The sequence below is a fragment of the Lampris incognitus genome, chromosome 3 (assembly GCF_029633865.1).
Source record: "Lampris incognitus isolate fLamInc1 chromosome 3, fLamInc1.hap2, whole genome shotgun sequence".
Classification (NCBI taxonomy): Eukaryota; Metazoa; Chordata; class Actinopteri; order Lampriformes; family Lampridae; genus Lampris; species Lampris incognitus.
Window position 1 is genome coordinate 64601818 of NC_079213.1, and position 26553 is coordinate 64628370.

Genomic DNA, 26553 nt, shown 5'->3' on the forward strand with positions numbered 1-26553 from the left:
TAAGATGACTCAGTTTCTAAAGGGTTTCTCTTTTGCACACGTTCTCATCAAAACATGCCCTACATGGGGGCGTCCGGGTAGCGTGGCGGCCTATTCCGTTGCCTACCAACATGGGATCGAATCCCCGTGTTCCCTCCGGCTTGGTCGGGCGCCCCTACAGACACAATTGGCTGTGTCTGCGGGTGGGAAGCCGGATGTGGATATGTCCTGGTCACTGCACTAGCGCCTCCTCTGGTTGGTCAGGGGCTCCTATTTGGGGGGGGGTGGACTGGGGGGAACAGCATGATCCTCCCACGCACTATGTACCCCTATTGAAACTCCTCACCGTCAGGTACAAAAAAGCAGCTGGCGACTCCACATGTACCAGTCTGCAGCCCTCCCCGGATCAGCAGAGGGGGTGGAGCAGCGACCGGGATGGCTCGGAAGAGCGGAGTAATTGGCTGGGTACAATTGGGGAGAAAAGGGGGGGGGGCCAAAAAAAAAATGCCCTTCTTACCACACACGCCTGTATTTTCCTATCTTACTGTGCTCCCCCCAACTCCTTTTCTTTCCTTCTTTCAAAAACTTGTTTTTTATGTGATTAAAAAAAATAATTACGTTCAAATTCACACGGCAGTTTCAAATTGCTAATAGGGATCAGGTCTCTTGTTTAAGCGGCACCAGGTAATTTTCTTTTTTTGCTTTAATATTTGGTCGCATGATGATAGTGGGATACTGTTCAGATCAGCTCCTCAGAATTCATGTTTTTGCTAAGCATTTTGTCCACCTACCACCAGGAAGGAAACTTCCCGGGAAGTGTAGAGATCGCTTTATTTTCCTATTTCTGAATTCAGTAAATCTCATACTACAAGATTTATTGTACCTCTTCTATGAACAGAACTCCTCTTTGTCTGCAACAGCCTTTTGAGCTCGGGCTTATCTATAGGGCCGTGACCAAATATGACCGAAATCTCATATCCTGATACAGGCCATTTCATGTACCGGTAACGATACCGATCACAATATAGCACATTTTCTGTTAATTCGATGAATAAATAGTTTGTGGTCTGTGGACGACCCCCCCCCTCCCACCACCCCCTCACTGAGCCACAGAGAGCAGAGGAGTGCGACCATTAACAGGGGCGCAACGGTGGGGGGGGGGGGGTGCAGAGGGTGCAATGCACAGGTGCCGCATCAGCAGGGGTGCCAAAAGTACAGTGTAGCCTTTTTGTTTATAAAAGTGTAATATTTCTAAATATTGTTACTTATGATAATTTTGGATTAGAATATATAGTTACATGTTATATTTTTATTTATTTATTTTTGCGTACAGTCTTTTGGCGCCCCCGCTGATGTGGCGCCTGTGTGCATTGCACCTTCTGCACCCCCCCCCCCCCCCCCCGAAATCAAACGGGTGCACATGAATTAGGTTTACAACATAAATAAACACAGTCTCTAGTCTCTAATGCGGTTTGCTGTCGTTTCTGGTCACGTTAGTCTCTCATTGTCTCCCCTGTGCTCTCTGTTTAACCAAGGACGGGGCTCAGAGGAGAGCTGACGACAAGTATGTGTGATCTATTAATGTAGTCCGCACAAAATATGGACAGATGCCAATCTCGGAACCCGGAGGCTAAATGGTCTGGGAACAATGGCCAGTATTTCAGGGCTTCCAGTAAGCTGCAGGCTGCTCGCTTCCACTTCCTGTGGAGACGTCTAATTCTGTGCGCCCTTCATTATTGTCCACGGTTGGATTATTGTCCACAGTTGGATTATTGTCCACCCGTTGGATTAGCGACGTGAAATGCGAGAATGGAGTTCGAGTCGAGAGATGACGTCTACGACCGGATTGTTCCACAAATAGTCGACACGAGTCAAACATTTCTCCCCACGCTACTCAAACACCAATACTTGTGTGTTCCTGTAGAATGCACTGCTTACTCATGTGATTGGTCAAGCGTAGTAGCCTATTTCATTGCGTACCAACACGGTGATCGCCGGTTCGAATCCCCGCGTTACCTCCGGCTTGGTCGGGCGTCCCGACAGACACAATTGGCCGTGTCTGCGGATGGGAAGCCGGATGTGGGTATGTGTCCTGGTCGCTGTACTAGCGCCTCCTCTGGTCGGTCAGGGCGCCTGTTCAGGAGGAGGGGGAGGATAGCGTGATCCTCCCATGCGCTGCGTCACCCTGGTGAAACTCCTCACTGTCAGGTGAAAAGAAGCGGCTGGCGACTCCATGTGTATCGGAGGAGGCATGTGGTAGTCTGCAGCCCTCCCCGGATTGGCAGAGGGGGTGGAGCAACGACCGGGACGTCTCAGAAGAGTGGGGTAATTAGCCGAGTACAATTGGGGAGAAAATCCCCCCCCCCCCCAAAAAAAGTGATTGGTCAATACTACTTGGACTAAAACAGAAACCAGAACACTTCCGATATCAAAATTTTGCCCGGTGCCTACATACAAATTCTCTCTCTCTCTCTCTCTCTCTCTCTCTCTCTCTCTCTCATATATATCTAAGAGATTAGACAGACTCCACGCGGTGAGAAATATTGCCATAAAGAGTATGATTTGCAAAACAAATGAGGGGATAATATGAAGCAATAGACATTTTTCTGTCGTCACATGAAGTGTGTCGTCATATCACACAGCCCTTCATGTAAACAAATACATCTTTCTGCCATGAAGGAAAAACAACGTGCCTCGGATGTCTCGGTTATACAAAAGGTGTGGCCGAAATCCAAAAAGTTACCTGGTGCCATTTGAATGCGTGCTATTAGACGCACACCATTTACTCTGCATCAAGAATAAAGGAGAGACGTTTAAGCTCAGCCACCCACAATGCTCCCTTTCCCTTCATTTAAATATGATGTCCACCGATCACGCCCCATCTTGGTGAACAGCTATTTCAGAGTGCAAGACAGCGTCCCCGGATCCTGGTCATTTCCTGGAGCTGCTGGCCAGCTCCCAGGGCCATCGGCTGGACGACCAAAGAGTCAGCTTGAGTCGTTTTCCTGGGTTGCGACTCAGCAGCTCCGACCCACCCTACACACCCCCCTCCTCCAGCAAAGGGCCAGCCCAGTCGCAAGGTAATAGTAGTGCAAGAGGAGGTGGAGCTCAGAAGTGTGAAAGATATAAACATGGGATGGAAAAAAAATAGCTTCCTTTGAATGTATCGCTCACACAGTTCTGTTATAATTCTACTGAATTTGAATCGGCCTTTAGATAGATGCCACACACATACGACCCCCCCACCCACCCCAAACTTCTATTCTCCTACTCAGTCTTACCGTGTTTAACCACTTACCCCCGCTCTCAATGTGTTATACTATGTCTTGATATACTACATCAATCCAAAATATCATTGTCATAATGGCCTCAATGTCCAGGTATCAGTTCTGTAATGTCTTTCTATGTCCATGTCTGTTGAGCGAGGGCTAAAAAAGAGTTGATGGTTGTTTAATTTTTCATATTTCTCGACTCCTCATCCTTGCTTTCTCCTTTCAGCCCCGAGTTCCAACACAAGTTCTCCCCATACGATGTCCCTACACAAGCGCCTCGAGGCCAGCGATGATCCCACCGACGACGTCTTTTTTGATATGCTTGTTAAGTGCCAGGTAATTAAAAAAAAAAAAGAAAGAGACCAGAGGAGGCGCTAGTGCAGCGATCAGGACACATACCCACATCCGGCTTCTCACCAAGCCGGAGGTGACACGGGGATTCGAACCAGCGATCCCCGTGTTGGTAGGCAACGCAATAGACCGCTACGCTACGCTACCCAGACTACCGGAAGTTGTTTATTTTTACATGTGGAATCCGGCGCTTCACCTTCTTTAGACTTTCTTTTGGACATCCTCGACTTCTCTCAACCTTTTTCAATGTTTGTGTGAGCCAACAGCCCTGCAGTCCAATGCCCTTTTATGGGGCTTGAGGGGGCATTTACCTATGCTAATTGACCTTTCGCAAAGTCCCGCCCCCCATTAGTTACTGTTGCTATGCCCGTCAAGCATTTCAGAACTATCCAGGAAGTAGCCGGAAAACACCAAAACATGAAGGAAGAAATCATCGCATTGTGTGGGTAAAAGTAACAGTAATAATACGTTAGCTGTATTAGCTATCAATAATAGCTAGTAGTGTGGAGTTAGAAAACAACGAGACAGGAGACGTGAGAGTAGACGTAGTCGAGGTAGTTTACTAGCTCCAACTTAGCATGTCATACATTCGACGACGACACTGAACTGTCAACCGGAAGCGGAAGTGCATTATCTGACCCCTCGCCTCTTCCCTTAAAGGTACACCGTCCTCTTAGGTGAATGTCTTTCGTTATATAGATGTGGGTCACCACACAGGCCCCCCCAGAATTCACCTACACAAAACAAAAATGGCATGTCGCGGAGCACAGAATCCATAAGGCGCTGAAACGTCTGCGCCGCCCCTTTAAGGCCGAAAGGCATACGTAAGAACTCAAAGAGCCCAAAGGGTGTGATGACAGCCGTTTTTGGGACATCCAGTGGGTGGACCGGCACTTGGTGATACCCCCGCACTAAGTCGATTTTGGAATAGATGGCAGCGCCCGCCAGGTGGGTAGAGAAATCTTGTATGTGCGGTATGGGGTACCGGTCGGGGGTCGTGGCATTGTTTAGGCGACGGTAGTCCCCGCACGGGCGCCAACCCCCGTCGGCCTTAGTAACCATGTGAAGAGGGGAAGCCCACGGGCTGTCAGAACGGCGGACAATGCCGAGGCGCTCCATAGTCGAAAACTCCTCCCTGGCTATTGCGAGCTTGGCCGAGTCGAGGCGTCGGGCCCGGGCGTAAACTGGGGGGCCCACTGTGGTGATATGATGTTCCACGCCGTGCTTGGCCACCGCCGAGGAGTAGGTGGGTGTGGTGAGCTCGGGGAAATTTGCGAGCAGGCGTTGGTATGGATCCCCGGTGGAGAGTGTGTTAGCGAGGCACAGCGCTCCAGCCCCCCCAAGCGTGCAGGAGTATGACACAAAAGAGACGGCATCAATCACGCGACAGTTTTTAACATCCACCAGCAGGTTGAAAGCACAGAGGAAATCCGCACCTAGGAGCGGGGTGGATACAGCAGCCATCACAAAGTCCCAGCCGAAACGTCGGCCGCCAAAACACACGTCCACATGTCTGATACCGTACGTCCGAATGGACGTGCCGTTGGCGGCGTCCATCTGGGGGCCGTGACTGTCGGTCATTGTGTCCACAGCTTGTGCTGGTAGTATGCTGCGTTGAGCGCCAGAGTCAAACAGCAGCCGCTGGCCCGACAAGGAGTCTCTGATGAACAACAGCTTGCAGTCACGGCCGGCGCCCATAGCCGTTAACGAGCGCCGGCCTTGGCGTTTCCCTGAACCCTGTAACTGCAGGGTTTGCGACACTGTTTTGCTTTTGCCCCAAACCTGGCATGGTAATAACAGAGCCCGTCGTCAGGTTGGCGGCGGGCTGTCACCGCAGCCGCGGTGTCCATATAGTCGTACACAGGTGGTGGTGGGGCGGTCTTGTGGGGTAGCAGGTGTAACGGGGGCAGTCCCATGCTGTTCTCTGCTGGTCAGCCTGCTGCACGCCCGTCACTTCCATCATCAGCTCTGCGTTGTGTTCTATTTTCGGTGGGGTCCCAGGTGTTATGGGGGGCCCTCAGTCTCTCATCATCATCATCATCATCATAATCAAGGAAGGAGGGGGGACACACAGGACTCTATTTGGCTCACCTTGCCATTTATTTTGGTTTCAAACCCTTCGACAACCGTCCAGTCCTCCAGCGGGAGCGGTGTTTCTTACGGACGTGAGGGTCGAAGTTCAACCACTGCCCGGACTCCACTCGTGTGCGTTAGAAGGAGAAACCGTCCACGGGACTCCGATGTAAGAAAGGATAAACAAGTATTTTATCCCACAGCTTGCAGTATCTTCTTACAGGGATACTCAAGGTTACGTTCTCCTCAACCCGCAAAACTGTCCCACGGTAAGAAACACGCGTGGCTCGGCTCGATTGCTGCTTGAGACTCCTCCCACAAAACAAAAATGGCCTCTCCCGCGTTCCCTCTTCCGTGTACCCACAAGACCTCTCTCTTAAAGCGACAGTACACGTATATGACGGTCGTTGGAAAACATACATAAAAGTAAATAATGACATAAAATAAAATGTAGTAAACACAAATAAAAGCACACAAACAGGATTTGGTGATATTTCATACTCAAACAAAATAAAATAAAAACATTAATTTTAACCTGGTTACATTCACCCCTCCTGAAATTCACCAACATCCTGACAGCAGGATAAAAAGAGAAAGAGGAAAGGAAAAGCCCATCACTGACTACTGGCACAAGTGAAAAGAAGGACCTAGTCCTCCAGTCAACTTAGGAGCTACCTCGGTTACGAGGTTCAGAAAATAATGAGGTTGATCAAGTCTCAGTATTCCCCTAGATCAATGTGACGCCTGATACGCCACACCATGCACTTGGCCCAAAACAACCCTGTCTGATAGACACCTAATAACTCACATTAAACTAGTTTGAATGACTCCAACCTCCATCAAAGTTCAAACCCTCACACTCCGTAGAAATGGCATCTGAGCCATAGATTCTATTAACCTGTTCACTGACCTCACCACCCTCCCTGTGCGTGTCCTAACCCGACCATCGCTCTCTGCTTGTGTGCGTGAGACAGTGCGAGCTGCAACATCTGTATCGAGTGAGGGTGGTGCCCCTGTGTGCGAATCAGTGTGAGATATAACACCTACATCGAGTGAGTGTGATGCCTCTATGTGTGGTGCATGTGTGTTGTGTGGTGCGTGTGTGTTGGGTGGAGACTGAGCAGTGGCCCCCACAGGACTGACTACCAGACTAGACGGAATGAACTCTTCCGCTTCTGCCCACTCAGATCTAGGTGAGTCTCCAAGTGATGAGACTGCTAGCCCCACTGCATCCCCTGAGACCGTCAGGCCATCTGCACTGTCCTCCTCATTGGACCCTGCGCAGTCAAGCAACTGACTGGTTGTACTGGACTCCTCACCCTGATCTAACTCAGGGAGGGGCAAGAAGTTGACCTCCAACAAACGGTTCCTGTGCACCACCCTGGTGTGCCCCTCTGCATCCTGAATCTTGTAGACGTGGATATTGGGGTTGACACCGACAACCGTGTACACTCCGTTCTCCCATTTGTCCGCCAACTTTCTCTTCCCTCGCTCACTCTGGTTCGCAACCAAAACACGATCCCCGACAGACAGGACAGTGCCCTTGGCATGTCTGTTGTACTGTCGCGCCTGATGCTGCTGCTCAGCCGTGGAGTGCTTCTGAGCGATCTCCATTGCACTCCTTAGACAGGAAAGCAGAGACTGAGCATAAGAGTCATAATCAACAACGTGAGGGTCATGCAAAACCTGCCTGAACATAACATCCACCGGCAGTCTTGGGACACGCCCATACATCAGGAAGAAAGGCGCGTAACCCGTGGTCTCGTGAACAGTGGCATTGTACGCGAGCGTGAGAGAATGGATCTGCTGAGGCCACTGTTGCTTCTGCTGAAGCGGAAGGGAACGGAGCATATTCCCCATCGTGCGATTAAACCGCTCTGTCCCGCCATTACCCATAGGATGGTAGGCCGTCGTGTGGGACTTCGCTACACCCGCCAACCTGAGAAGCTCTGCAATCAGGTTGCTCTCAAAGTTTGTGCCCTGGTCAGAATGTATTCTCTCCGGAAACCCGTAAACACAGAATACATGATCCCAGAGTTTCTTGGCGACCTGCTTCGCTGTCTGATTGGCGCAGGGGAATGCATGAGCAAGCTTAGTGAAGTGGTCAGTAACCACTAGGACATCGACCGACCGCTGCTTACTGTCCTCAGCGGACCAGAAATCCATACACACAAGCTGCATCGGTGCGGAGGTTTTAATGCTCTCCAGGGGCGCGCAAGCAGCTGGCTCTGGGGTCTTCCCAAACACACATCTCCGACAGCATCTGACATATGCTCTGATATCCCTCTCCATGTCAGGCCAATAAAAACGCTGCCTTGCAAGAGAGAGAGTACGGTCCTGGCCCTGATGACCAGCGTGATCGTGGATGCCAGACAGTGCCTTGTCTTTCAGACTCAGAGGTAAAACATACTGAGACCTCCTCTGCTTGGACACTGGGTCCTTTGTCACCCTGTACAAGACACCATCATTGACTTCCAACTTCTCCCACTGTTTCAGCAGCCTGAGGACCTTCTGGTCAGCACCATGCCTCTCACGCCTCGATGGCCGCTTCCGAACAGCGACAAAGGGCAACACCTTGGAGATGCAGGGGTCCTGCTCCTGACTCAACCTGAGCTCCTCGGTGGATAACATTGGCAGTGTATCCTGACCACCCGACAGATGCTGAACGTGCTGGACCAAACTGAGTGCTGTGAATACTGATGCATCAGGCCAGTCACATTTGGCTTGACAAAAAGCCCTGACCTCAGCTGCATCACAAGCAAACCCAGATCGCGCACTACTCAGTGTTTGGGACTGGCAACTGAGTCTGAAAACATCCTGCACAGAGTCCCCCTCAACCCCGTCGGCTTCCTGAACAAGGGCCGGGTAGGGCTCCCTAAGTAGCCTCTGACTGACGGGCTTGGAAAAAGGGTCGCGACTCAATGCATCCGCCACCACGTTTTTCTTCCCTGGCAGGTGTTTGAGATCGAAGGTGTAAGACGCCAACTTAGACACCCAGCGGATCTCACACGCGTCAAGCTTCGGCTTCGTTAGGAGATAAGTCAGCGGATTATTATCTGTCCAAACGGTGAAGCTTTGACCCTTCAGCCAGTGGCTGAACTTTTCACAAACACTCCACTTCAGCGCCATGAACTCCAGTCTATGAGCTGGATACTTCCGCTGTGAGGCACTGAGGGACTTGCTTGCAAAACCAACAGGTCTGGCCTTGGACTCTCCTCGGGGCACTTGAGACAGCACCGCGCCGAGTCCGTCCAAAGACGCGTCGACCGACAAAATGAAAGGCACCTCAAAGTCTGGATGGGCAAGCACCACACACTCCAGTAACATCGTCTTCAACAGATCAAATGCTTCCCCACATTCCACCGTCCAGTCTGCGGAGGTAAGCTTACGGAAGCTGCCATGGGGCTTCTTATCCTTAGCCGACCTCCCCCTCCTCTTTTGTCCAGCTGTAAGGGCGAACAGGGGCTTAGCCACGGAGGAGCAGTTCGGGAGGAAATGCTGGTAGTAAAATACCATACCAAGGAAAGATTTGATCCTACGAACAGAAGGCGTGCACCCATCACCTTCCATGAGATCCTGCACTGTCATGTTGGAGATTACCTCTACTTTGGAGGGATCGACAGACACACCTCCGCCATCAACCACGTGGCCCAAAAACCGCACCCGCTTCTGCAGCAGATGACACTTCTTCGGAGCCAGTTTCAAGTTGTTCTCCCTCAACCTCTGAAACACAGTGCGGAGCCTCGACAGAGCCTCAACCTCTGACGGCGCGAAGACAAGAAGATCATCAAGATAGCACAAAAGCTTCGTGAAGTTCAGATCCCCAAAGATCCCAATCATCATTCTCATGAAGGCTGCAGGGCTATTACAAAGGCCCTGTGGCATGCGATTGTATTCATGCAACCCAAGGGGAGTCGTGAAAGCAGTGTACTTCTTGTCATCTTCATGCATTGGGATGTTGAAGAAGCCAGAGGTGAGGTCCATCGTACTAAAGAGGCAGTTACCACCCAGCGCGGCAAGACAGTCCGACTGGTGTGGCAAGGGATGAGCGTCTTTCAAGGTCCGAGCATTCAGCCATCTGAAATCAGTGCAGATCCGAAGCCCGCCATCCTTCTTCCATACCATAACCAGCGGTGAAGCGTATGCGCTCGAGGACTTCCGGATAATCCCTTTCTCCTCCATATCAGTGAGAACCTGTCTCAACTTCTGATAGTGGGCTGGGGGAACCCTCCTGTAGGGCAAGCGAAAGGGGCGCTCATCCACCAGATGGATGCGATGTGTGTATCCTGTGACCTCGCCACAGTCCAGAGAGTCCCTGGAGAAGATGTCATGGTACTCGGTGAGCAGCTGAGTGAGCTGGGACTTGCATGCCTCACTAACCTGACAGGAGCTGAGGTCAATGTCACTGAGTCCGAGCTCTGACAAACTCCTAGCCGGCTGGACAGGGGGACAGGCACTATCTGTGGCGTTGGACTCATGCCTCCCTGCAACTGATTGCAGTCCCTGGAAAACATTAAAGTCCTCAATCGCCAAGCATGGAAACACATCAGCCAACTTGCAGTTCCTTTTCAGTGTGATGGCTTTGTCAGATGGATTGACAATAGTCATGGGTACCCACCTATCACCCCAGAGCGGTGTGACAAGTCGACCTACGAGGACACTGCGTGGCATGGCCTTGGAGTCTGTCGGCTCCACAACAACAGTGCTTCCAGCTGACATAGGCACCTTAGCAGGAGGTCTGCCCCAGACTAAGTGCTCGTGCCTCGGTAAGAGTGTCACGGCCTGGGTGAGCTTAACAGTACCTATCTTCTCAGGAACTGCACCACCCCTCCAGCGCTCTACATTCGTGAACATGGACAAGAACTGTTCAACGTCAGGACTAGACGGATGTTCCTGTCTGGACGCGATGTCCCAGTACTCAGTACCACTCTTGAGTACATGGGCCACATGTTTAATGACGTTTGTGCCGACTATCAGATCATCATGCTGACCGGGCACGACCAGAGTGGGTATGACAAAGGAAACACCATAAAGCTGCATGTTGAGGTCATAAAAACCATCAGGCCTAGTCTCCAGACCACCGCAGCCAATCAAGACAATGTTCTCTTCAGGCTGCTGCTTCTCAGGTAAAACACCCCCAGAGCGGAGCTTCTCTACTGCATTTTCACTGATACTGCATGACATAGAGCCAGTATCCAACATGCCATTAAGCTGCACACTCTGGTTGATAAGAACAGGAGCATAGAACAAGTCACTGAAAGCCTGAATCCTCTGTGTCGCCTGAATGACCATACGCGAACCCTGAGGTGCTTTGGCACACTTGTCTTCATACAAGTGAGCCAGGTCGGAGACATCAGTGAGGGATACATCTACATTACCCACACCATCCCTCTCTAGGTGTGGGTTTAGTAGTTTAACGGACGAGACTGACGACCAGCTCTTCCACCAGGCTGAGAACGGAGCTGGTTGGGCGGCTGAGGGTGAGGACAGTCCCTCTTCCAATGACCAGGAGACAAACAGTTTATACATCGGTTCTCCCGGCTGCAGTGGGAAAATGTGGAGTGATCCGGAGACTTACAAACCCTGCACAACCTCTGCGGTGCGTCTGACACCTGCCCTGCGGCGCTAGCTGGCGGTTGAGTCTGCGTCGGTGTCCGGACTGCAGCGCTAACTGGAACCTGAGTCTGCATTTTGACCAAACGGTCTAGCAAGCTCACCAAACTCCTCATATAATCATCACCGCCAGAGACAGGTGCAGGAGACGGTGTAGGAGACCTTGCACAAAATGGTATAGGAGATGACGCATGAGCCGGGACGGGAGATAGCACCACCGGCACGGTCGTGTTCAAGTCAGGAGCCATGTCGACTACAGGGACATGAACCTGTGAATGGAACCTACGCTCTACCGCGCCTGCTTCACGTTGTCCACCTGCAGCAACACGGGACTTCCTCTCCAGCATGTGCTCATCAAGCCTCTCCTGGATCTCGCTAGCAGACCATTTCCCTGCGGACTTGAACTTAAAAACATTGGCAAGAGACTGATCTGGACAGTGTTTGATAAACATCATGCTTACCTCGTGGCTTGGCTCTTCAATACTACGGCCCTGCCACTTCAAGCATTCGTCAGCCACCTCCACTGTCTTATTAAGCCTAATCCAATACTCCATAGCGTCCTCACCTGGCTTGGGCAGCGTACTGTAAAAGTCCGCCAGGGGCATGCTCGAGTATGTGAAGTCACTAAAGTGTTGCTTCAGTACATCAAAAATAATGTGGGGGTTCGCTATGTGGTCGACAGATGTGTTGCGCAGCTTTATCCTCACCACGTCCCCTGCTTTCCCCATAAGCTTAGCTAGAATCTCATGTGACTGCTCACTAACTGGAATGGCTCGCTTCCTCAAATACAAAGTCATAAGGCTCTCCCACTCATGAACTGTAAACTTATCAGAGCTATCGCCCCTGAAAATAGGAGGCTCCCTAGCATCTGTCTGCATTACTACTCTAACACTAGGCACTGTCTCCGAACACTGTTCAGCAGACCTAGCACTGTCTGTGTGTGTGTTTCTAAGCATTTGTGTTTCCTGCAGCTTAGCAGTGATTGACTCTCCTATCTTCTCTGCTAACCGAGTAATGAGCATGGCTAACTCACCCACTGGCTGCTCGCTGTTACCCAGCACAGCCCCTTCGCTGATAACTGGCCTGGCCCATTCTACGTAGCGTGTGGAGGTGAACTGAGGAGTGCCAAATGTGGTCGGGTCTCTAGGTCCTGGTGCTCTGGTGTCTGGTTCCCCGCCCTCTAAGAGCTGCCCGAAACTCCTACCTACACCTAGCCGTAAACCCCCACCCACATCTAACTGGTACCCCCTCTCCATAGCACACTGGCGATCCAAAAGATCCTGATCAGCAATGTTACCCCCACCTACGTACGAACCACCCTCTGCCATGTTCCTACCTCTAACACTCAGATAAAATAAAAAATAAAATAAAAAAGTGAAAAGCTCAATTCATTTAAATAATTGAATCTAGAAATCACTAAGAGATTGAAACAATCACACACAATCAACAAATTCACCAATAGATTAATCACATATGCACATATCCAGTAGTTTAGATCAATAGATTATTCACACGAGTCCTTCAATCACATCAACATTAACCTTTTTTTCCTTTTTTTTTTTTCGTGTGTTTTTCTTCAGTATATACAAATGTCCTGTTCACAAGCCCAGTCCATGGTAACCACAGCTATGACTGTTCAGTGTCCACACAGCTCAACTCCAGTCCACTGTAACATGAGTGTACAGTCTATAGAAATACCTGAGGACGTCTGGGGCTTGATGACGACAGCAGCCTCCCGCGGCGAGCAACTGATGTCGCTCTCAGGATCCAGGAGGGTCACGGCACCAATGTAACGGGGGCAGTCCTATGCTGTTCTCTGCTGGTCAGCCTGCTGCACGCCCGTCACTTCCATCATCAGCTCTGCGTTGTGTTCTATTTTCGGTGGGGTCCCAGGTGTTATGGGGGGCCCTCAGTCTCTCATCATCATCATCATCATCATAATCAAGGAAGGAGGGGGGACACACAGGACTCTATTTGGCTCACCTTGCCATTTATTTTGGTTTCAAACCCTTCGACAACCGTCCAGTCCTCCAGCGGGAGCGGTGTTTCTTACGGACGTGAGGGTCGAAGTTCAACCACTGCCCGGACTCCACTCGTGTGCGTTAGAAGGAGAAACCGTCCACGGGACTCCGATGTAAGAAAGGATAAACAAGTATTTTATCCCACAGCTTGCAGTATCTTCTTACAGGGATACTCAAGGTTACGTTCTCCTCAACCCGCAAAACTGTCCCACGGTAAGAAACACGCGTGGCTCGGCTCGATTGCTGCTTGAGACTCCTCCCACAAAACAAAAATGGCCTCTCCCGCGTTCCCTCTTCCGTGTACCCACAAGACCTCTCTCTTAAAGCGACAGTACACGTATATGACGGTCGTTGGAAAACATACATAAAAGTAAATAATGACATAAAATAAAATGTAGTAAACACATAACAGCACACAGACAGGATTTGGTGATATTTCATACTCAAACAAAATAAAATAAAAACATTAATTTTAACCTGGTTACACAGGGCATGCACAAACTGTTGCCGGTTGGCCAGGAAAACCCTGTCTGTTTCAGCAGCCAGAGAACGGTAGTCCTTGGAGGCGGCGAGAGGAGAACTGGCCAGTGCTGTGCGTACAGGTGCGGGGAGCTGCCTCAGAAAAATGTGTGTGAAAAGAAAGGCCGGATCAGCCGATCCCAGCACAGACAGCATTTTTTCCATTAACTCAGACGGTTTGCCGTCGCCGAGGCCATTCAGGGACAGTAAACGGTCTGCCTTCTCCAGCTCCGACAGTTCAAATAGTTTCAGGAGGAATGTCTTTATAGCATCGTACTTGCCAGCAGCTGGCGGAGCTTCCAACAGTGTCATTGCTCGCGCCGTTGTCGATGCGTCTAACGCCGCCACTACGTGGAAGTACTGCGTTGCATCCTGCGTTATCCCTCTCAGCTGGAACTGGGCTTCTACATGTTGAAACCACGGCCGTGGATTATGCTGCCAAAAGTCGGGTAGCTTCACAGTAGCGGCATAAATGCTAGCGTTAGCAATAGCCATGTTGTTAGCACCGGCGTCTTCGTTGTCAGACATACTCGTATTAGTAGTTCGATCACGTCGGGGTCACCAATGTGGAGTTAGAAAACAACGAGACAGGAGACGTGAGAGTAGACGTAGTCGAGGTAGTTTACTAGCTCCAATTTAGCATGTCATACATTCGACAACGACACTGAACTGTCAACCGGAAGCGGAAGTGCATTCTGACCCCTCGCCTCTTCCCTTAAAGGTACACCGTCCTCTTAGGTGAATGTCTTTCGTTATATAGATGTGGGTCACAGTAGCAAGCTTAGCTTGGAGCAGATATGGATTAAGCTGGCCATGGGGTCTGCTATACTGCCAAATCTATTGCCGAAATTGCGCTTCTTGCGTTCTGGGTTTCGGGAAGGGAAAGAAAATTACACCCCCTCCAAACTTTTCAGATATCTAGTATCCGATTTGCAGATCCCATAGGCACACCGTTTCAGCATTTTGCTGTGTGTTTGAAAGCTTGACGGACCGTTGCTAAGGTAGGATTGGACAAGCACCGTTCTGGGGTGGTACTTTGCGAAAGGTCAATTGGGATCAACTGGCACGTGCTTTCAATTTACAAGAACGACGGGATTCATCGTTATAAGAAGACAGGTGCAAACGATTCCGGTGTTGAAGTCATGAATCTGACGTAGACTTTTCTCCGGACCTTTAAGCACAAACTTGGGAAGATATTGGTGAAGGAGGCCCATTGTCTGCTCAAGTAATATTCGAAACATCAGATGTAAAGACCTCCTCTCCTTTCTTTTCAGGGCTCCAGGTTGGATGACCAGAGATGCGCGGCTCCCCCTTCTCCTACTAAGGGATCCACAGTCCCGGATGAGGATTTTGTCAGCCTCATTCTGCGCTCCCAGGCCAACAGGATGGAAGAGCAGAGAGTCCTGCTGCCGGCTGGTTGCACTCAGTCCAAACCTGTATGACCAGGACTGGAAACTAGGGAGGCCACAAGAACCTTTGGGTGCATGTGATGCGTTTCTTGGTATTTGAGACAAGAAACCCACCATCCAGCAAACTCTGGACAATGCAAAGCTCTCCAGTGGGCCACTCGTCCGTTTTGCCCCAAGTCGCCCCCTACTGGTTACTTTTAGGGCACCACTAAGGGACGTTTCTTTCCAGCTTTGATGAAGCTGCTCTGATCTCAGGATTCATACAGGCTTGTGAATGCTCATCGGGTTTGATGAGGCATACCTCAGTTTCCCGTTAAAATCTGGCACAAGGTACTTGCATGAGTCATACCCCAGAGCACTATTAGCCACCTAGGTCATGTGCGCTCGGTCACATGGCCTGTTCAAACTGTTACTTGCAGTTTGAAGAGTGGCACACCTTGAGTTTTATTTACCTTACATGTCCATGCAGTCAACAAGGGCAAATGACAGCAATTCCACCTCTGGAGAAAATGATTTTTGCCCTCTCCACAACCACCACCAAATACAAGACTTAGTTGAACCAGTTTTTATTTTTTACATTGAGGACCTTGAAGTGTTCATTTTCTATTTTCGCTGGTGGCGTATTCTCAGTAATTATGTATTAATTGTGCAATGAACTAATTTCATCTTTATGAATTTTGTGTAAAATATGAACTCAGATTTCCTTTTCCCAAAAAAGGTACGGTTTTTTAAAAAGACAGATTTAACATGTAAAAAAAAAGTTTGTTCCTCCTGTGCTTGACATTTCTCCTGACCCTGGAGAAATAAAACATTAAACAGCAACTATCTCCTCTGTACAACTTATCATTCATCATCTGCACGTTACAGTACATTAAGGGATTTCCTCTTGTTTGTTATAAAGAATTTTAATATTAAATCTTTTATCAATATTTAATTTGTACATTTGAAAATAGAACCAAATTCTTCAAGCAACTCGCAGTAGGACCTCACGCTGTCCAATACTTGTCAGTAATTGATTTAGACCACTGCAATACTCGGGGAGCAAGAACAGCTGCCATGACCAGAGCTTCCCCCGACAGACAGACTATATATTTAAGTGCAAATCACGTAGCTTTGAGAGTGAGCACACGAAATCCCATAAGCCTCTCTTCTTCTCGTATTCAGATGTCTTCATATCAGCAGCAAGACACACTATGTCTCTGAGATCAGCCTGTCTCGATGGCCGTTGCATCTAAAAAGAACAAACAAGTTTTGTTTCCATTACAGGAGTCTGTCCAGATTAAATGATTCAACACTATGCTCCGTTTGCTGAGGGTACACAACTGGGCCTTTAAAAGCAATGACATAAGTTGAAGAAGAAACTATCACTGTACATGTATACAATGAAATTCATTATCTGCATTTAATCCATCTTCTTTGGCTGAAAGCAAAGGAGAGGTGACCCCAAAACTTAATCTGGATTCCAACATGACTAAAGCAAACCAATAATCACAGAAAAGACACTGCTCTTAACTTCAATCTCGGGGTTGGACAGCGTTACATATGACTTTTGACCTTACCGAGACATGCAGCAGTTTAGGAAGCAGCTGGGCTTCTCTTTGATTCTGTACACCCCAGAGTTTGGCAGATCTTTGCACTCCAAAAGGAACCTTTGCAGCTCTGATGTGGGGTTTTCACTCTGTTGCTGCTGCTAGAACATCATTATACATGATCTCACAAACGGTAACCATATTACGTTATGCTGATGCCAGCAAACCCAACATTAGATTTAAAACGGAGGTAACTCATTGTTATTGCAGTGAGAATTTTCCTTCATTCACCTTGATGGTGTCATAGGTGTTGGTAATGAGGGTGATGAAGAGGCTGAGAATCATGTAGATGAAGAGCGAAACGAAGGTGTAGAGGTAGACTCTGCTGAAGATCCACACCAACTGACTCTTCTGCTGCATGTTGCTGAAGGTGGGAAACATGTCGTCTCCATTTATCAGCGAGAACAGACACTCCGACACGGTGTTAAGGGTCCGGAACTAAAATTGGTGAAAGAGAAGGAAAAAGTTGGGTCAGGGCAGCAACCATTATCCCCCCCCCCCCCCAGGTTCTCAGGCTTCTTTTGACCCTTGAGGCTCCTGAGACTCTTGTGTTCCTCTACGAATTACCCAAATATGTAATTTTACCTTATGGTCACATTTTAGGTGTCACGAAGAATGCATCACAAAAGCTAATTATCCCCCCCAAATTAGTCTTGTAACAGTGAAATGAGTCACACTGAAAGATTTGTGACTTGTTCCCGGTTATTATGGGATTTGTTCCCGGTGCATTCTCTAAACATCCCTTGCCTTTTTATGGTATGGGCCGAGGACGATCCAGCCGCAGAAGCAGTAGCTCAGGTAGATAATTCCAGCACAGCAGACAAATCGGATGACATTTGGAAAAGCTGCCCTTAGTGTCAGGATGAGAATCTGGAAAAAGCCCAGGGGAAAACATTGTAAAAAGTTAACTGCAGTATGAACGGGAAAATACTCACCGTAACATGACATACTTACTTGAACGTGAACCCTCATCTGAATACAGGGCAAACTGACATTAAAATGGGAGAATCAGGAGTTCACTAACAGAACTCCATAGAGCCATGTAAATGACTGATATTTATGGTTCCAAAAGTATTCCAGTTTCTTCAATATGAAAAATCTATATTTAGCCCCTAGAAAACTGGCCCCTAACCTCTACCCACTGCTCCAGATGTTACTTCTTGGTGACTCCACAAGTCTTTAATTCTCTAGTCTTCAGCTTAATTTAGTTTTGCCAAGTACAGATAGTGGTGGAGCTATCCTAGCCCATAAGCATGAAATTATTCCAGAATTGAACTGTACTGATGTTTTGCCGTGTCAATTTTTTTTTAAACCCAACATCAGTTGTTCTTGAATGTAACATCACATGTAATCTCTACGCTAAACATTATGATCATGTCAGTAACAGCAATAATGTCATAAGTAGTAAACAGTATATCCTGTGTACAAGTTGCAAACAATCGTGCCATTGCATGCCATGGGTAACAGGGATTCATTCCAGCCAATCGTCACGCTGACCGATATCCCATAATCAAGGGATCCAAAGATTGGGAACCCATTAGTGTAGTCTTTGGGTCAGAATAGAGCTGGCACACACAACTGCAAAATTACCTGCCACTTTAAATTAACGAGTGCCTTTACAGATACAAAGGAAAAATGAGTCAGCCTTACGTTGTATTTCTTGAAATATCCCATGTAGCGGATAACACCGATCCAGACGAACATAGTGCCCGAGCCAAGGAAGATGCTGCACACATCGTAGCTTGTTAGGGCCTACAAGAAAGTGTGTGTAGTTTGTTCAACATATCAATTATGTGACTGCAGGACCCCAGTCAGCATCCCAACCCCATATCATATACCTCCAAAACTATCCCTCCATCCATCTGAACCACTTATCCTGCTCTTAGGGTCACGAGGATGCTGGAGCGTATTCCAGCAGTCATTGGGCGGCAGGCAGGGAGACACCCTGGACAGACCGCCAGGCCATCACAGGGCCCCTGCCTAACATGTGCGCACGCGTGCACACACACACACACACACACCTAGGGATAACTTAGTACGGCCGATTCACCTGACCTACATGTCTTTGGACTGTGGGAGGAAACTGGAGCACCCGGAGGAAACCCACGCAGTCAAGGGGAGAACACGCAAACTCCACACAGAGGACGACTCGGGACGGCCCACCAAGGTTAGACTACCCCAGGGCTCAAACCCAGGACCTTCTTGCTGTGAGGCAACCATGCTAACCACTGCACCACACCTCCAAAACTAATTAAACAATTTTCCTAATACTACTGAATGCAGTCCTCAACAAAAGTAACAAGCATTGTAATTTGCACTTTATTTTGATTGGCATCTTGTAACCAGCCTCAGCCCTGAGAAGCAAATTCCTGTCACCTTTGTCTGGATCTCTATTTTGAGGATCGAGCCGATGATGGTCAGTGTGTCACTGACAATGATCAGGATATACCAGCCATTGAGAAAGTCCAACTTGTCTGACAATGAAACCTCTTTACCGGAGTGGTTATTGCAGTACAGTATGTACTCCTATTGAAGAGACAAAAACAGAAGGGTATGTATCAAATCAGTACAAGACAGAGGTCAATTTTAGGGGTCATGAGCAGAGACGGCATCCAAAAAAGGCAAAATTTTATTAAACCTTGGGTCTCATCCCTCATTACTTTTGGAGAGTATACACATTGGATGGGAATATGCAACTCTACCAGTTCACATGTACTTACAAATTGCAGCTGCATCCCATTGAGCACTGAGCGAGTGCAGAGGGCAAGGGATGTGATGCATGTTATGATGATGAGGCAGTCAAATAGTAGTGGGAAGTACACGTTTCTAGCCGCTGGGAAAGCAAAATTAAGGAACCACGTGAGACATCTTTGAAAATACAGTTGGAGCTCTGTTTCCCTACATGAAAACACAAATATCAAGCGAAAATGTTCTGAGAGACTTTCAAAACAACTAAAACAATGCTTAACACTTGTCTAAAAAGAAAAACTGTAAAATCCTGTGTATATCTTGCTGTTAGCTTGGACCTACATGCTCCAGTTACTTTCCAGTCTCTGCATTCATTGATCTCGACATCGTTGTCCAAGTTAACCTTCACCCTGCCGCTGTGAGCTTGGTTGTCGAAAGTGATCTGTCAACCAGAGTAGGATTCAACAGGGTTACATTCCATCAGCAGAACCATATAGCTGCACCCAACCCTGATAACTAATCTAACCCTGAAGCTTAGCCTTCCTCAATACATAGCAAAGGTAACTTAGCCTCATGAGATGTTGGGCATATCAATGAATGAAATCCATCCTTTATCTGAACCGCTTATCCTGCTCTCAGAGTCGCGGGGATGCTGGAGCCTATTCCAGCAGTCATTGGGCGGCAGGCATGGAGACAAAGCCACTTTATTCGACATTGTATTCTTACAACGAATTTGTTCTCTGCATTTAACCCATTCTATTGTACAGGAGCACTGGGCTCAGGAACCAACTCCAGTTCTTCTTTCCATTGCCTTGGTCAGGGGCACAGACAGGAGTAGTTACCCTAACATGCATGTCTTTTTGATGGTGGGAGGAAACTGGAGCACCCAGAGGAAACCCACGCAAATACGGGGAGAACATGGGACAAGACAGAGCTGATGTTCTACCCGGGGAAAGGTTGCCCGCACCGAGACCTGGCCATCACCATTGACAACACCGTGGTGATGCCAACTCGGACTGCGAGGAATCTGGGTGTGATCGTGGACGACCAAGTGTCATTTGCTGCAAACATTGCATCAGTTGCTCACTCCCGCAGATTTCTCCTCTATAACATCAAGAGGATTCACCCATTCCTCAGCAACGAGACAGCACAGGTGCTCATCCAGGCTCTGCTCATCTCCCCGCTGGACTACAGCAACTCCCTCCTTGCTGGCGCCCTGGCGTCGGCCATCAGACCTCTGGAGCTTGTTCAGAAAGCTGCAGCTCGTCTGGTGTTCAACCGCCCGAAGTTCTCCCACACAACTCCCCTTCTCATGTCCCTACACTGGCTCCCAGTAGCTGCTCGCATCCAGTTTAAGACTTTGGTGCTAGCCTACAGGGCAGTGAAAGGAACAGCTCCTTCCTATCTCCAGGCCATGGTCAAGCCCTACACCCCCGCCCGACCACTTTGCTCTGCTGCCTCGGGACGCCTGGTTGCCCCGTTGCTCAGAGGCCCTTGCTGCTGATCGACCCGGTCACGGCTCTTTTCTGTCCTAGTCCCACAGTGGTGGAAAGAACTCCCCACTGATGTCAGGACAGCGGAGTTGTTGCCCATCTTTCGGCGCAGGTTGAAAACTCACCTCTTCAAGAACCACTACCCTGTTACTTGCTCTTAGCACTTATTGTATTTACTCATTTAAAAAAAAAATCTCTTTCTTGCGCTTTTACTTTAGAACTGGTTTTGCACTTAGATGCTTGTTTAGAGAGAAGATGCACTTATGACCTCTGATGACTAGTAGTTTTCCTGATTTCCTATGTATATTACTGTAAGCTGCTTTGGAGAAAAGTGTCAGCTAAATGACTAATGTAATGTAACATGCAAACTCCACACAGAAAGGACCTGGAATGGCCTGGGGTTCGAACCCAGGACCTTCTTGCAGTGAGGCAACAGTGCTAACCGCTGGGCCATCGTGCTGCCAATTGAACTAAATTCTGAATTAAAAAAAAAAATGTACATACACCAATAATTTTCATACACCGTCAGTGTACGAATGGTGTGTGAATGGGTGAATGTGAGGCATACACTGTCAAGCGTTTTGAGTGGTCGGTAGACTAGAAAAGCGCTATATAAATGCAGCCCATTTATTTAATTGGGTCATGTCTAGGGTGTCTCCCCGCCTGCCGCCCAATGACTGCTGGGATAGGCTCCAGCATCCCCTCGACCCTGAGAGCAGGATAAGTGGTTCGGATAATGGATGGATGGGTCAAGTCACTGAAAAACGGAAATGAAACCCTTGTGATCCTGTGGTATGTTTCATGCCCAGATACAACAGACGAGTCAAGGGACATACCAGGACTTTGAAGTCATAACAATCAGGCAGCTCTCGATGCCTCACCGTCTGTAGGTTTATAGCCTTGAGAACAAACATGAACTTCACGCGAAGTAACCTGGAAGATACAGCAGACATTTTGACAGGAATTCTTTCAGCTGTACAACAGCGTAACATTAGGGATGTTCCCGAATCAATATATATATATATATATACACACACACACACACACACACACACACACACACACACACAAGCCTTGAAACAAAAACAAGGATCGTGCCTGAACAGCATTTACTAACGTTTTAAAATGTAGTTTAAAACCATGAAGGTCTTCGCTCAATGCCAGGGGGTACATCGGGTAAATCTCAAGGCAATCTAGGAGGAGAAAAGAGAGAGAGAGAGAAGGTTGCGACAATGCAATTGTAAAATGCTCCAATAAAGTTAACTGGTTTAATCAATTTCTCTAGGTGATAAAGATATATATTTATTCAGTAGGTCAGCAGCCTACCAGTTTCCACCTCAGCGTCAATTTCAAAGGTCTCGTTTCCCGGGTAGATGGTACCATTCCTGTAGTACTCTTGACAAACTGACATCGGGGAGTACGTACCGCCATTTCTGTCATAAGCATGGTTGCCTACTGTGATGTTGCGTAGAAGTCCGTACTAAAAATGAGTAGTTGAAACCTCTCACTCAGTTTGTCGGTAAACCTCCCAGTTGGTGTGTTATGTAGTCAAAGCTTTTTAAAAACATGACTAGCTATCTAAGTGCAACGCTAACAATTGCACATATTGGAGAGTACCGTTAGAAAAGGGCTATAACAAGTTGAGATGAGGCATAGAAACTGGTGAGTATTGATGATAGCCACACAGTAAGAAACACATTTAGTTTGCCAACAAGAATTGACAGCCACAGCTTTATAGTAGAGATACAGTAGCAATGACAAAGTCCAATGAAATGGCAGAATTTTGTCAGCTCGAGGGCCCGGCGCACAGACGTGACCCAATTACAATGATTTACAGAGACTATAACGTTTTCTATATTGCCTGCCACACAAAACATCTTGTGACTCCACTAAAAACTTTTTTTCCCCTTGCAATAAAAGGACAACAAATGCTGCTCTTCATTTACCTGCTCTACAATGTAGTTGATATGGTCATAGACATCTCCCTGTCTGTAGAGCGCGTACGTGTCCATACCTCCATCAACATAATCTTTCAGGAAGAGGTGCTTAAATGTCATCAGATTTTCCTCCTTGAACATGACAACCATCTGGTTGCTCAGTCCAAAAGAGACCAACTGGAATGAGAGAGAACAGATCAGCCAGTAGACATCACAATAACCATTTTATTTACTTAAGCTAATATAACACTGGTCAACACAATTTTTCTTGCATGGGGTTTTTCAACGGATTCTAGCTAACGTTTGGGTGCTGAATCCAAGTCTGGCATTATTTTTTGCCTATCACATCAGGTTTTTGAGCTATGAAAAATCATTATTTTTGAGAAAACAGCAATTTTACACTCGAAGTTAAAAAAACACTGTTGCATTAGAAGATCGATAGATGCAAAAATGATTACAATGAATAAATAAACACTCAGCCTAGCATGAAATTACTTAGGAAATGAATAGGGGTCATTTTTATCCCCACCAAGATTGCCAGACTAGATGGTCAACTTTTGTAAAATCCGGAATAAGGAGCATACAGATAGCAAAAAACTTGATGTGATAGAGCAAACCTGAGCTCAGATTTGGATTCAGCAGCCCAAAATTAGCCAAAAACAGTTTCAAAAGTCCATGCAAGAAAAAAAAACTATATTTTTGTAGACCAGTGTAATCATCCTGGTCATATCCAGGTCCACTACCTGAATAGTAATAATGGCAATTTTGATGAGCTGAAGCACGAGTTTCCACGGCTTTCGACCTCGGGCATGGTACTTCTCACAGGGGTTCATGAAGTAGTACTTGATCTTCCTTCTGAGGTTCTCTACGTTACCCAGGTCCTGCTGGTGCTTCTGCTGGTGTTCGGCCCAAGAAGGCTGTCCATTTGTCTCATACACAGAGTACACATCACTAGACTCCTCACTGTCTAAAAGTGAACACATATGGGCAAATTTGAAACCAAGCGTGGTTTAGGACTGGCAAATAATAATAAGAAAAAAAATCCAGATAATGGCATTTAGGGATGAGAATCATCAAAAATTTGTGGCTCACAACTGTTGTCAATTTACATGGCCTAATTGTCTCCCATGGCATTGGTACTCTAAGAAAAATGAAAAGTTGAACTGTGGCTCTTGACACAAGGTTTGAGAATCTCCATCTTAAAAACACAGAAAGGCAAAGCGTAAGGCATGCAGTAAAAAGCTGAACAGAATCGTTTCTATCGTGTCACCCGGATTTCCCCTTCAGCTGACATGGACTGGCTTGAAGAAAATAAAGGCTGCCACCTCAAATGTATTGAACGTGTTTCTCATTTCACTTCCTTGGTAGTGTAAACTACTAATAAGACACGTTAGCCCCTAGCTAACGAGTCTGACCCTTTAGTCGAGCGGTTAGTGATGTCGCCTTATGGTGCAGTACACCTCGTATCGAATCCCGCACCGGGCTAGAAAATAACCAGTTACAGTAGTCTACGGGGGGAGGGACACCCCCCCGGAGGGACCCCCCCCAAAAAACAAAACAAAAACGGACAAACTGCCGCAACAGCGAACGAAGGCGTTGGATTGCACCACTAATAAAAGAAGGCTTGATTCTCGGAACAGCTATGTCAGGTGCGCTTACCTGAAACACAGCCTGAGCATTGCTGAATAATAAACACCATCTTATGTCCCGAGAGCTGATCATTTTCTACCATTCCGATAAACTACATGAAATACATATGACTGTGTGTGATAACAGTAAAAACAGCTAGTGAAAAGCTGGACAGTAAGTAACTCACAACATCTGTTGATTAACGTGACGATTATATTGCAAGTTGATTAACTAATTGCCCCCACCTGACATCTGTTTTGTGTCCGGGACGCCGTCCGTCTTTTGGGGGCTCTACTTCACTCTGCAGGCTCGCCAACTTTACACGGCATCACGTCGATATCCTCGAACAACACCGGAGGAGCGCAGGTAGACCTTACTGGGGAAATGTGATTGGCTGTCGAATCTGCCACTCAATGTTTACTTAACCCCGCCTCGGCCTTTGTTGCTATTAGCAACCGTCCTGTTGCCCAAAGTCGAGCCAGTTTCATATCTGAGATAACGTTTTATAGATCGTGTAAGAATCATTTTCTCGTCTTTTTTTGTTGTTGTTTTCAAACAAGATTACCACCGGGATTTAAGGTACCGTTAATCGAGAAACAACACCATTTACAAGTGATTTTTCATGTCTGGCTAAGATATCTTGCATTTGTTATCCTCGCTTAGCGGCTAGCTCAAGTTAGCTTACGGGTTACGTTAGGTTGCCTTCCTGACGAGGTTTAACGTTTGCGTAGAAATGAAGAAATGAGACGTTTCTATAAAGCCTGCAGACCACGAATAGCTATCACTGCGTAGACAGCGATGAGATTACTGCAGTTTCCAAAACAATAATTCAGACAGATTTATATGGTGGACTAGACCACAAGATGTCGCCACCTGCATGGATGATCATAGCCTTATGTCTATGTAATGTCTGATTAGGTCTCGGTTCATATGTGTAACTGTATTAGAGTGTAATAACTGACTTGGTGTTTAGTGAGTTATACATCTGTCTATTTGTAGTTACCTTTTATTGTGGTGCTTACACCAACTGCCTTTTTTTCCTCATGACAAATTATCTGTCTATCTATCTATCTATCTATCTATCTATCTATCTATCTATCTATCTATCTATCTATCTATCTATCTATCTATCTATCTATCTATCTATCTATCTATCTATCTATCTATCTATCTATCTATCTATCTATCTATCTATGGGGTGCGGTACAGTCATAATGTTATTTATGCCTGTGTGATTTTGTCTTGTGGAAAAGAAAGGGTTCAAACAAAGTGAAATGCATAGTGCATAACATTACATACAACTAGTATTAAAGAATACTGTGTTTTGTCCAGAGAATTTAAGATAAACCACTGTCTATTCTCCTTAACAGTTATTTGGCTATTTATGAGCAGACATGCCCCCCAAGCCACCCAGGAGGACAGCCAGTGGTGCTAGAAGTAGGGTAAAGGATAAAGGTGAGCATGCCTATATGAATTCTAACATAACATTTACCTACATAGTCATACATATTTAACCTGTTTTAAGAGTTCTAGTGACCATACGTTGTAAATAATATGCTAAATTTTCTTTTTGTTCCTTTTTAGATAAAACACATGAATCGCCTTCACATTTTGAAAGCAATGAAGGCTCTGGTAAGTAGCAAGGCCATGGAACATAATATGCATTCATTGTATTTAGGATACCTTTTTACTATCAATCACCCTAAATTATGGAGAAGGAAAACCTGGCAAGGTTTCATGCTGCTTGTATATTTTGTTCCAAGAATTGTGTTGACTATTATGTGATTCAGCCATGTAAGACTATTTATATCTGGCACGCATTTAGAAACAATTCCATGCTAGCTCCATCAGGCATTTTATCACACGCAGGGCAAACAGAGCAATGTTTATTGAATTATTGTTTACTAGTCACTGTATCAATATAATTGCTAACATCGTCATTATGATGATGACTACTTGACTATCTACAATACAGAGACA

The 26553-nt window shown here is 47.2% G+C and overlaps 2 protein-coding genes across 5 annotated transcripts in view; one reads left to right on the forward strand and one right to left on the reverse strand.

The window, feature by feature from the left end:
- LOC130108984 (G-protein-signaling modulator 2-like) overlaps positions 1-16101 on the forward strand; it is a 43779-nt gene extending 27678 nt beyond the window's left edge. Inside the window, exons 13-15 of one of the 3 annotated variants that reach the window (XM_056275657.1) lie at positions 2874-3059; positions 3478-3587; positions 15103-16101. In XM_056275657.1, the coding sequence (XP_056131632.1) occupies positions 2874-3059; positions 3478-3587; positions 15103-15270 (464 nt within the window). In that variant the 3' untranslated portion in view covers positions 15271-16101. The remainder of the gene's footprint in view (positions 1-2873; positions 3060-3477; positions 3588-15102) is intronic. The other 2 variants (XM_056275656.1, XM_056275658.1) reach the window with 2 other exon arrangements.
- Positions 16102-16286: 185 nt separating this feature from the next.
- Positions 16287-24895, reverse strand: mcoln3b (mucolipin TRP cation channel 3b). Of its 2 annotated transcripts, none has more exons than XM_056275661.1 (14): positions 24819-24895; positions 23688-23911; positions 22954-23121; positions 22334-22487; positions 22125-22200; positions 21844-21940; positions 19857-19956; positions 19547-19659; positions 19203-19352; positions 18477-18578; positions 17574-17696; positions 17058-17264; positions 16797-16924; positions 16287-16468 (listed from the first exon to the last, which is right to left on the reverse strand). In XM_056275661.1, the coding sequence occupies exons 1-14, from the start codon at positions 24823-24825 to the stop codon at positions 16429-16431; spliced, it is 1689 nt and encodes a 562-aa protein (XP_056131636.1). In that variant the 5' UTR covers positions 24826-24895; the 3' UTR covers positions 16287-16428. The 2 variants fall into 2 exon arrangements, with proteins under 2 accessions (XP_056131636.1, XP_056131635.1); XM_056275660.1 differs by having other exon boundaries at positions 16797-16927.
- Between the last annotated feature and the right edge of the window lie 1658 nt (positions 24896-26553).

Bases quoted from the DNA above. Each gene is read 5' to 3' on its own strand.
- mcoln3b (XM_056275660.1), bottom strand. The intron at 18,579-19,202 runs GTGACAGGAATT...ACTTTCTTGTAG, and splicing joins AAATAGAGATCCAGACAAAG to GCCCTAACAAGCTACGATGT. The intron at 16,928-17,057 runs GTGAATGAAGGA...ATGATGTTCTAG, and splicing joins ACACCTATGACACCATCAAG to CAGCAGCAACAGAGTGAAAA.